Raw genomic sequence first — 12,215 nt, forward strand, 5'->3', positions numbered from 1 at the left:
GGACACTTTGATGGACAGGCTTAGACTAATGCACGCTGGAGCTGAATTGGCTCAGTCAGGCTTTTTATATTTTAGAGAGAGCAGGCCTGTCACACTGGGAGGGCTAAAATTGTCAAAAGGACTATAGCCTATGTAAAGTTTTGAGTCTTTGAAAGTTCAATTACACAAAAACTTGCCTATGGTGTTTTTCCCAAATCTAGTTTGAAATGATTTAATGAACAGTATCATTATAGTTATGGCAATGAAAATTAACCATGGTTTCATTCGATGTTGGGGAAAGTTACTTTTGAAAGTAATCTGTTACAATATTGAGTTACTCCCCCAAAAAAGTAACTACTTTTGATGGGCAGTAGTGTGTTACATTACTCTTGAGTTACTTTTGAGTTACCTTTGTGTTACTTTTTCTGACCTGGCTGAGGCTTGATCTCTTTCAGAACTTGCAGGATATTATTTTTCTTATTTTTTAGTAAATAGGGGAGCTCTGCAATTAAAAACACACTGTATAACATTCATTTATTTACTTAAAAAAAAAAACAGAAACAAAAAAATAATTAATGTAGGATAATGTTATCTTCGAAGAACTTCCTGACCTCAGAGCTCTACATATCTGTCATGATCACCAGCGATCTAGTAGCTGCAGATCGCTTAAGGACTACAAATCCGCCCTGTAATGGACTACAGATCCCAGTTAAGCAGTACACACAACGGTTCCTGATCCTGACTGATTGTATACACACAGCTGATGCTGCTCAAGTACTGATTACACACACATATTTACAGCTCACTTTGAGACAGTCATGGCTGATTCTTGTTATCTGTTAGTGACACTACAACGCATTTTCCTTGCCTTGCCTTGCCTTCTGTGTTTTGAACCTTTGCTTTGTTTTGTTTATTTAATCCTGTTTGCTGCCTGCCTTGTGACCATCTGCCTGTTATTTTGGCCATGACTCTGGATTGCCCTTATACATCTGTGTTAATCATTGCTTGCCAGATCATCCATGCTAATAAACCTGCATTTGGATCCTCACCATTGTTGTCAGTGTCACATCTCCTGGTTACAATTTTGTATTTACAGATAAATGAAAGTTTAAGTGTTTGCTACTTTTGTACTTTTTGTCTTATTATTATAAAGTAAAAGCACTGTTCATTCAGATAATCCTCTTTTCCTTTTGTTCCATGTGTACAAAATAAAGAGAATTTTCCAATGCAGAAATGTAAGGCTCTGTCGTCTTCATTTCTGTCTGTTCCTGCATTCTGTCATTGTGCTTGGGATTCAACGTGACTACACTAATTGAAAATCAGCAATTATTTGTTTAAAAAGCGAATTAACTAAAAACTAAAAAGAAACTTGCCTGACATTTTTTTTTAAATAACTCAAATATTGTTAGTTAATTTTTTTAAATAATGCGTTATTTACTTTTTTCTAAGAAAAGTAATTTTATTACATAACTCCAGATACTTGTAATGCATTACTCCAACACTGGTTTCACTGCAAAAAACCCCACAGAAGTTACAGCACATACGTAAACTACTAATTAATCATTCAGTTCAGCAAAATGTAGTTGATGCTCCTAGGATAGCCTATAACCATGCTACTTTTTGTCAGGGAAGCAAGTTTTTTCTCAGGTTTGATACAAGTTTTAATTAGTATAGATTTATTAATCATGGCAATTTATTGTAGTTTTGCAAGTCACTTTTTCTTACAAAAAACAACAACAACAGTATTTTATTATAGTAAAAATGTTTTTTTTTTTTTTTTGTACAATTTTAAACTATGATAAATGCAAAACCATGGTTACTTAATTTGTGGTTAGCTTGTTTTAACTACAATAACCTTTTATATTTGTTTTAATTGGAGTAAACATGTTCTCAATGGTTTGTAGCCGATTTAATGTACATCATTTATTCACTCTGATCATTAAGGAGGACTGTTTCTGCCATGACAAAAAAATTAATAATTTGAAAGTCATAATTAAAATAATTACCTTCTCATAATGACTCACTTTTTCATTATAATTCGATCCTTTCTCGAAATAATGACTTATTTTCTCGTAGTAACTTAACATATCATAATAATGACATACTTTTTCGAATATTGAATTACTTTCTTGTAATAATGACTTATTTTATCATGATAATGACTTAATTTCTCGTAATAATTAATTTATCATAATAATGACTCGAAATTACGAGAAACGTTCTCGTTGTTTTGACTTATCCGCGCATGCGTATTGTTCACGTGCGCCTTTGCGTCGCGTACTACCTTATCATTATTTACATATGAGCTGTCCTTGAAACAGGCTTCCATAATATATTTTACGAAAATTATATCTGCTATTACGCCTTTTATTATTATTTACCGGCGTTCAATCGTTTTACAAACATCTTTGACATAAACGCAATTTAGCGCCATCTTCCGTCTCTCAAGATTGTGTACCTTCTGTGGTAAGGATGGCCTGTGGAGACTTTGGGCTTCTACTTTTATCATGAATATGCATCGACAGAAGCTCGAGAATGAGACGAAAACATCGCTTGGAACACAAAGAACCGGTAAGAAACAAAAATTGTTGGATAAAATAAGGATGTTGTGGATTAATGTAGATTTAGAGCCGAACCAACACACTAGCATATAATATGTGACCCTGGACTACAAACAGTCATGATGCATGTCGCACAGTAGCATTGAGGTAAAGTTGGTTTGATATTCGCACATTCGTTCAGTGACAACTTGTGATACACAATAACATGTAAGTATGATTTGAAAGCAACATTCACGCTATTTAATTGACTGTGGAGAACGTTGTATTTGGAGTCATTTGTACACTAGTCATTTGCTGCTTATATAATTTCACTAACGTTATTTAGAATTGACAATGAATATTTTATGAAATTATATTATTATGGAGAAAGTCTAAATGTGTGAATATAAAACCAATTTTACCTCAATCACAGTAGCCTACATTTAAATTATAGATTTGTTTATGCCAAAAAAACAAGAATAGGACAATAGGCCAAAGTACAGGTCGAGTTCCATTACGATATTTAGTATATTTACTGATTAGTTAAGTAACTTACTGTACATTGTTAAGAACATAATTTGGACTTGTGATTTTATAAAAATGTAGGCTAGATTTTTTTTTAACCATAAGGATTCTAGATTTTCAAATTCTTGTTTCTCAGCCAAATATTGTCCTCACAATCCATGCATCCAGCTTATTTATTCATCTTCCAGTTAAATTAAATGTCAGTTTTAAAAATGAAAGCTTTTGTGGTCCAGCAGGGTAAAATATAATGAAGCAGACTGTCAATGGGGAAAGTTGTCTTGTTTCGCAAACTGAAAATTATATTTGATGGTTAAAAGCAGTGAATGTTAGCCTGTCTATGTTACATTTTCATAACCTCTTTGTGTATGTGAATATATTGGTAGTTAACTATATGTTGTGGCATCTTGTGGGAAAGATTGTGCAATAGTTGGTTCTACTTTTTTGTGTGTGGATTGAATATACCAAGTAATAGGCCTCGCTTCTGGAATAAAGTATGACAGCTGTGTGTTTGACTGAGCTGCTATGTTAGGCATATTCGAAAGCTCCGAAACTCTAAAGCTGAAGTGTAGGGTACAATCATTAGAGACAGATTTTTGGCTAGACACAATATTTTCAGCCATTATTTTCAGTTCGGCAAGACACAATGTTCCTGTTCCAGCAGATACTAACTGGTATACATATTATCGGATGAAGCTTTTTGGACTGAAAGGGAAAAGTGTATAATGTGATTGCAGTTCTATAGCATGCTGGGTTCATTCAAGGTGTAGGACTCAGTCCCAGCACATTTGTATCTTTTTTTTTTCCATTTTATTTTTAGTTTTCAGACACGCAGCAATCTATCCCTAAGGGTCTTCATGAATATTCATCTCTCTGTTTTTATGAGAACAGAAAAACAAGAATAACTATTATACATCTACTTTCTCCAAGGCTCGTGGACGACTAACTGCAGTGCACCATAAATGTCTGTTTTGCACTTACTGTAAGTGTACAGCGATTGTAAATGTCATACAGCTCGTATTTTTGTAATGGCATACAGATTTCATACAGTTTGGCCATACAGCGTGATATGAGACCTGCCATTATAACGTTGCAAGATGGAAAAGGGCAAATCTTGGGTTAAAGCTGAAGCATAATAGTCTTGCACTGCTATCTGGTGCTATTAACACATTGACCTATTTCCGATTGATCACGTGTTCATAAGTGCAAAATAAGGCACTTAAGAGAATGAACATGAAGGAGAAAGGATGGGGAATGGCAAGGGATTGAGAGGAATGTGTGTGAATGATGAAAAGCGTGGTGCGGTTCTCAGGGTGAGTATGCTTCAGAGCACACTGCTCCCACACAGGGAGTGGTGTTCTTTGGCACGTTGTAAATCTAGGCCATCTACTCGGCTGTCCGGCAAAGGCACACATACATGCTCTTGCACATTTGAACACGCTCAGCGATTCCATAGGCAACACAGTAAGTGCATATATGAAGGGCCAGGGGGCCTAAACATGGACGATTGCGTTTCCATGGATATATCTTGTCCTTTTAGCTTTGTGTGGTGCGGTGTGAACGTTTTCTTGAGGTGGGAGGGGCGAGCATCGAAGAGCAGGACATTGCTAATTAGAAGGAATCAGTGTGGTGCAGATGCTTGCAAATGTTGATGTATCTGAAGATCTTTATATTAAATGGATTCAGCATTAGGGCTGTGCGATTAATCGAAATTGAATCGCAATCGCATTTTGAAACGTTGCGATTAGTTAATTGATTAGGCTGCAATAAAAAATATATATGTAAACAAAAATAACATCTTAAGAACCAGTCCGCTACGCTTCAGAAAATTAAACATTATAGACTTTCTGTGATTGTGTCGTGAGGCATCACAGACATGGTATCGGTCGTCGTGAACTATGCTACTTACACAAGAAGAAACAATGAATCTTGTCACGACATCCATGTGTTGTTTACGACTCCCCACGACACCCTACGTCAAGAAAATCACGTGATCTGACCGAAGCTTTATAACTAGCCAATTAAATGAGCACACTTTCGTTCTGCCCAATCAGAATTTAACTACGCCCACAATTTAAAAAAAAAAGAAAACAAACAGGAAATCGCAGAAAAGATTATGAGATTACTGCTGTTTCAAAAGCATCAATAGACTAATTAATATCAAAGAAAAACAGCATTTGTAATATGGGAATATTTTGGTTTCAAAGTCACAAATAGCAAACAAAAACAAGGTAATTTTTAGGAATTGTTGCCATTAAATTTAATTAAATTAGAATCAGCTTGAAGCTTGAATTAAATTGTAAATCAAATCGCAATTGCAATATGTAAAAAATTCGCAATTAGATATTTTTCCCAAATCCCACAGCCCTATTCAGCAGTGATCGTTGTCTTATGATGTTATTTTCTGTGTAAATGAAGAGCGAAACTCACCGGAGTGCACTTTAGTCATTGGTTTCCTGGATCTATGAAGCTGTGATCTGAAAGCATGAATGTTTTCAGATCACATCATTGTGTTTTAGGGGTCCACATATTATTATTTAAACCATTTTTGTAGTTTATTCAAAGAGTATAGAATACACAAGACGTGAGACAATTTGGTGAGTGAAGCCCCGCCTTCTAGTACAGGAGTCAATCATTCATCGCTATAGACTGATAGTTCTCCGGGGGAGGAGCTCGGACCAGACGTGAGTTTCTGCAGATTGTGTGATTCGAATTAGAAATGAAACTGAAGAGACAGCGGTTGTTTAATTTCAGTGATGATTCCTAATATGACATTTAATCGTATTGATTTTTGCTTATTCAAAAAGAATGCCCAAGCATTCTGCCTGAGACCATGTTTTGAAGATGGTCGCCAAGTAAAATGACTTACCTTAAAGGGACTTTGGTTTATTTCAAGGCTGTCTGGAATACTTGATTCTAATTGGTCAGTCGCTGCATTCTAATATATGTAATTGCCTAAAATAACTAATAACTAATAACGCAGGCACATTCTGGTACTTCGACCATCAGTGAATATATTTCGCGGGACATTATATTGTTCATATTATATTGTATCTTATATTCTACAGAACAAAACATTATTAAACATTCATTCATTTATTTTCTTGTTGGATTAGTCCCTTAATTAGTCCGGAGTCGCCACAGTGAAATGAACTGCCAACTTATCCAGCACGTTTTTACGCAGCGGATGCCCTTCCGGCCGCAACCCATCTCTGGGAAACAACCATACACACTCATACACTACGGACAATTTAGCCTACCCAATTCACCTGTACCGCATGTCTTTGGACTGTGGGGGAAACCGGAGCACCCTGAGGAAACCCACTCGAACGAAGGGAGAACATGCAAACTCCACACAGAAATACCAACGGACTCAGCGAGGCTCGAAGCACCAACCTCATGCTGTGAGGCAACAGCACTACCTACTGCGCCACTGCGTCGCCCATTATTATGACATCTATCTAATTATTCTAACTTGCCTAATTAACCCAGTTAAGTCTTTAAATGTCACTTTAAGCTGAATACTAGTATCTTGAGAAATATCTAGTCAAATATTATGTACTGTCATCATGGCAGAGATAAAAGAAATCAGTGATTAGAGCCATATGTCTAGAAATTAGTTGAAACAATTGGTTTTCCATTAAACTGAAATTCTAATAATTCTGACTTCTTCGGTTTCTATTTACCTGAAGCTGGATCTGTTAAACAGCCTCACCTCATGGTTTTTATGGTCTTCCACAGTAATATTGGTAGTTAAATGTGACTTTGTATGTTTACTCGTATTGAATGTGCACCTTTTGTGCCTTTTTCTTCTGGTTAAAAGGTATACTGCCACATACGATCATGATTGTGTGTAAACTCATGGCTTAGCAAGGGTTGTTTGCGTCCACATGACCTTTGTTTTGGGTGATTCCATGTCGTGATGATGTCATAGAAATCGTCTAGACCCTGAATTTGTGGGAAATCCACAGCATTTAAAAAAAAAAGTTTGCGAGGAGTTTTTTTTTATTTAGCGATACATTCATCAATTGCTATCTATCTATCTATCTATATATATATATATATATATATATATATATATATATATATATATATATATATATATATATATATAGATATAGATATATTGTGTAGTAAAAAATGTGGGGTAGTCACATTCAATTTTATTGTATTATTGATGTATTAAATATATTACATAAAGCATCATGATACTTTTTACTTAATCAGCATCTTGACACATCCTATTAACTGAGCTTATTAATTAGGAATTAAGTAATATTTATTTTTCTTAAGCAATAGTCCAACTATTTAAGCATTCAATTTTAGGATCATTCGTTTGCACAATACCTGCATTTCACCATTCAGTTCCCAGTGGATAAAATGAAGTCATATCTTGCATATTTTCTCATTTATTATGCAGGTTCACTTGGAATTACATCACGTTACATAAGCAAAATTGGTTGCAAATGTTAATTAATCTTTACTTGAAGCCCTTTTATTTATTTGAGTTGCAACAAAGGAAGAGTTTGACCTCTGCAAGGAGAAAGGCAAAAACACACAGGCTGCTCCAAGTACCCGTCTCTCTGTAGAAGCGAGTCCGAAAGAGAAAGAAAGAGTTGAGTTTATTCCATGCATAACATTACATAGATGCCCACTCACACATTCTGTCAGGGTGGCTGCTGTGTGGTTATTTTTGGAAGAACACAGACCGGATTTTGATCATGCTAATGTCTGAACACTTGCCCTCACGCTGACTCTTTGTACTGACCCAGAAATGTGTATATATTTGCAAACAGCATATATATAAATGCAGACAGGAGCAAGTGGATGCAGATAGGGAGCGATGGAGAGATTTAAATGACTGATTGCGTATGACATGTCTAATGATAGATGCTGACAGCGGATCCCCTTAAACTACATGCTGGACTTGCAAAGGTAACTAGCTGAGACATGTTTCTTGCATCGGATGAATTGAACAGAACTGATGGGAACATGTGAAACACTGTGGGTACCACGGGAGTGCAGGAAGTAAATGCAGTTACACTTACTGTAATATTGTGGACTATTTCACAACAGTCTCAGGTAGAGAAAATGGCAACTATTGATGAAGTTAATTTCTTATTGCAGCTTATTGTAGCCAAGGACTGCCCACTTTGATATGACTGTCTGACAAATATGTATAACAGCCAACTGCAGTTGCAGTATTGGGACTACTGTATTTATTAAATACACTCACCGGCCACTTTATTAGGTACACCTGTCCAACTGCTCATTAACGCAAGTTTCTAATCAGCCAATCACATGCCAGCAACTCAATACATTTATGCATGTAAACATGGTCAAAATTATCTGCTGCAGATCAAACTGAGCATCAGAATGGGAAGGAAAGGTGCTTTAAGTGACTTGGAACGTGGCATGGTTGTTGGTGCCAAGGGGCTAGTCTGAGTATTTCAGAAACTGCTGATCTACTGGGATTTCCACGCACAACCATCTCTAGGGTTTACAGAGAATGGTCAGAAAAAGAGAAAATATCCAGTGAGCTGCAGTTCCGTGAGAACAAATGCCTTGTTGATGCCAGAGGTCAGAGGGGAATGGCTAGACTGGTTCAAGCTGATAAAAAGGCAACAGTAACTCAAATAACCACTTGTTACAACTGAGGTTTGCAGAAGAGCATCTCTGAAACCTTGAGGTGAATGGGCTACAGCAGCAGAAGACCACACCAGGTGCCAGTCTTGTCAGCTAAGAACAGGAAACTGGGGCTACAATTGGCACAGGCTCAGCAAAATTTGACAGTAGAAGATTGGAAAAACAATGCGTGGTCTGATGAGTCTCGATTTCTCCTGCAACATTCGGATAGTAGGGTCAGAATTTGGCATCAGCAACTTGAAAGCATGGATCCATCCTGCCTTGTGTCAATAGTTATGCTTGTGGTGGTGGTGTAATGGTGTGGGGGATATTTTCTTGGCACACTTTGGGCCCATTAGTACCAATTGAGCATTGTGTCAAAGCCACAGCCTACCCGAATATTGTTGCTGACCATGTCTATCCCTTTATGAACACAGCATACCCATCTTCTGATGGCTACTTGCAGGACATCGCAGCAGGCCATAAAGCGTGAATCATCTCAGACTGGTTTCTTTAACATAACAATGAGTTCACTGTACTCAAATAGCCTTCGCAGTCACCAGATCTCAATCTAATAGAGCACCTTTGGGATGTGGTGGAATGGGAGATTCGTATCATGGATGTGCGCCCAACAAATCTGTATATAAGACAAAACTGTGATGCTATCATGTCATTATTGACCAAAATCTCTGAGGAATATTTCTAGTACCTTGTTGAATCTATGCCACTAAGGATTAAGGCAGCTCTGAAGGCAAAAGCGGGTCCAACCTGGTACTAGAAAGGTGTACCTAATAAAGTGGCCGGTGAGTGTAGACGGTATGGTGGGAAAAAAAATGTGATGCTGCTGAAATTTCTTTTTTTAACAATGTGTCTTGCTTAAATGGGCATTATTTGACTATCAATATCATATTTGTACCAAAATCTACTGAAGACAGCTTAATATGTCATTCAGTGTAATAAAATTGGATATTTAAAATCATTTGATGGCATTAAAAGACTTGATCACTGTGCAACCCCAAAATATTGATAACTATTAAATGAATTGTCATTTTAAATCCTTTTACCGTGATCCTTCAAACCAGTACAAATATTTCAACAAGATATTCATAATCGTCTATTATATTAAACAGTTCTGTCTGATCCCCTTTGTTATATATCACAAAGGTTATTTAGAACATTAAAGTAGAACAGACACTGTAATTTAATTAGCTGTCTAGGTATAAAAAAAATCAATTTTGTAAAGTGAATTTAATGGAGACACCAAAATACGAACTTAGCGGTCAGATTTATTTATTCTGTATGTTTTTTTGAGGCTGTGACAAATTTATAATGGAATAAAACATTTTTTATTATTAATGCATCTCACTGTCATTAAAAGCACAGGGTGGGGGGGGGTGTTATCAAGTTAAAACTGGCAATTTCAGACAGCATTTTTCTCAAGTAGCAGTATGCATCACGGTGCCTGTAAAGGACTGTTGGCAGTCTGTAAACAAGACTGAACTCTTTGTAATGACACCATCTCATTTAACAGTGACTTTCCCGGATGATCTAATGACTGACCATCCTGGTGTGTGACTCATTGCATCTAGGGCTGAAAAAAACAGCAGCTGATGAGATCTTTTTAAATGTCAGCTGACCCTCCTGTAGAATCTGCCAGATACAGTGTTAAAAACTACAGTTTTGCTCACTCTTCCCTTCATCCAATTAAAACACGAGGAAGAGACAGAAGGGGTAGGCATCAAGATAAAATAACTAATGTTCCTTCATCGCCTCTCTGCATGCTGCGAGGTTGAGACTAATTTAATTAGCAGAGCTGAGCCCAAGGCTTTCGGCACAGCCTCTGAACTGAGGACATGAGAGTTTGTGCTGGAATGACTGTGATGATCCTGATCATGAGAGAGTCTGGAAATCTATCCAATGCTTCTCTTATATTCTACATATATTCCGGTTACTACTTTTGACTGTACTGTTAATTATACTATAATATAAGGCTGTGCTGTATATCACAAATGTGCATTTTGTGATTATACGTATCACAATGGTTTGGAATAAGTGAATGATATTATACAAAAGTGCCATTAGCAAACCCACTAAAAGACACATCAGATAATGTAATGGTTTTAGAATGGGTGCTGAAACACTTTGACCAAACAATCAACCTGCTTTATATAAAGCAATAAGACAGCAAAGAAGTAAATCCATTCTGTTTCAAGTGTTTTGATTGTTCTTGATGTTTTCAGGTTGATAAACTATAGCGGTGGAGAAAAGTGGCGTTGATTTTTCTTTTTGTTTGTTTTCATTGCTAAAACGTCTGGTTTGTTTTATGCAACAGTAAATCATGGCTGTTCACATTCTGAAGTTGTAGTTTTGCTTTCTTTTTCCTGTAATTATTTGAATCATATCTTACCTTGTGTAGGGATGCATTGATTATAGATTGGTTGTTTGAATATACTCGTAGGAATCATCACGGTTATCACAATTATCATGCATTCATTATTTATTGCTGCTTAGTAACCAATTAAAGGACACCTATGATGACCTCATCTTTAGTAAGCTGTTTGGACTGGATTGTGTGTAGGAATAGTGTGTCCTCTGTCATATTGGGTTGATATAAACACAGCAAGTGTCTTTTTTTGAAATGTCCTAATGTTAAAATAGGATCCAAATCCCTCCACTTTTGAGGCCCACCACAACATGACGTAGGAGTGTGGTTTACCCTCCCACCAAATTGATTGACAGCTGCGTATTATCATGTTTTCGTAGTAACGTGTATGAATTATTAACAAGACGGGACGTGTACAATACAACTGGGATTAAAAGATCTGTTCAGCTCTCTGTGATCATCAATCATCATCAAATGTAATCAAGAATGAGTTTTACAAATTTAAAAGGTTTTTAAAACAGTGCATGTTTGTAGTGAATTACAGTGATTTTACTGTCTTTACTTTATCGCCACAGCCGCTTGTCAGAACAATTATAAAAGAAGACGATTCTATCCTGGTTTGTGGATACTAAATCAGGTTTGTTTTGTACATTAACATAACGCATACCCATACAGCAGTGGATATTAATGTGTATCTTGTCACATTTGCTGTGCAAAGTTAAATGCACGCACTGTGTGTGTCTGTGTGTGTGTGAGAACTTTGTAATGACATTGTGTGTGACTCATCATTGCAGCTCCCTAACAAATACATCAAATAGTGATTGAGAAAGTTCTTACTCGAGTATTTCTCACAAAAGTTACGAGAGATCTGCTTCCTTCATGCTTGTCACTGTTTATCTGACACAGTCGAAGTGGAGATAAAGGGTCACTCTGACAGGCGCATGGGAACGGTGGGTTGTGTTTAGAGCAGAAAATCCCAAATGTATGAAGCTGATCGGTCCATTTTTTTTGTCATGTGACTTATGTGCACTCGCAGCATTCATACCAGGTGTGCCTGGTAAGCGTGAGCTAGGGTTGGGACGATGCCATCATCCATAGCAGGTGGCGGGTGGACATCACGATGCTGAGCTGGCATCGCGATCTTCTGCCCTGCCCTCATTCCAGAA

General features: G+C 36.8%; 1 protein-coding gene across 2 annotated transcripts in view; it reads left to right on the plus strand.

Moving 5' to 3' along the window:
- The first annotated feature begins 2,431 nt into the window (after positions 1-2,431).
- adgra1a (adhesion G protein-coupled receptor A1a) overlaps positions 2,432-12,215 on the plus strand; it is an 84,492-nt gene continuing 74,708 nt past the window's right edge. For both annotated transcript variants that reach the window (XM_021480357.3, XM_073918546.1), the window contains exon 1: positions 2,432-2,550. Coding sequence is in view for 1 of the 2 variants with exons in the window: in XM_073918546.1 (XP_073774647.1) it covers positions 2,515-2,550 (36 nt within the window). In the remaining variant the exon portion in view is untranslated. The remainder of the gene's footprint in view (positions 2,551-12,215) is intronic.

Source organism: Danio rerio, chromosome 12 (assembly GCF_049306965.1).
Source record: "Danio rerio strain Tuebingen ecotype United States chromosome 12, GRCz12tu, whole genome shotgun sequence".
In the NCBI taxonomy this organism is placed as follows: domain Eukaryota; kingdom Metazoa; phylum Chordata; class Actinopteri; order Cypriniformes; family Danionidae; genus Danio; species Danio rerio.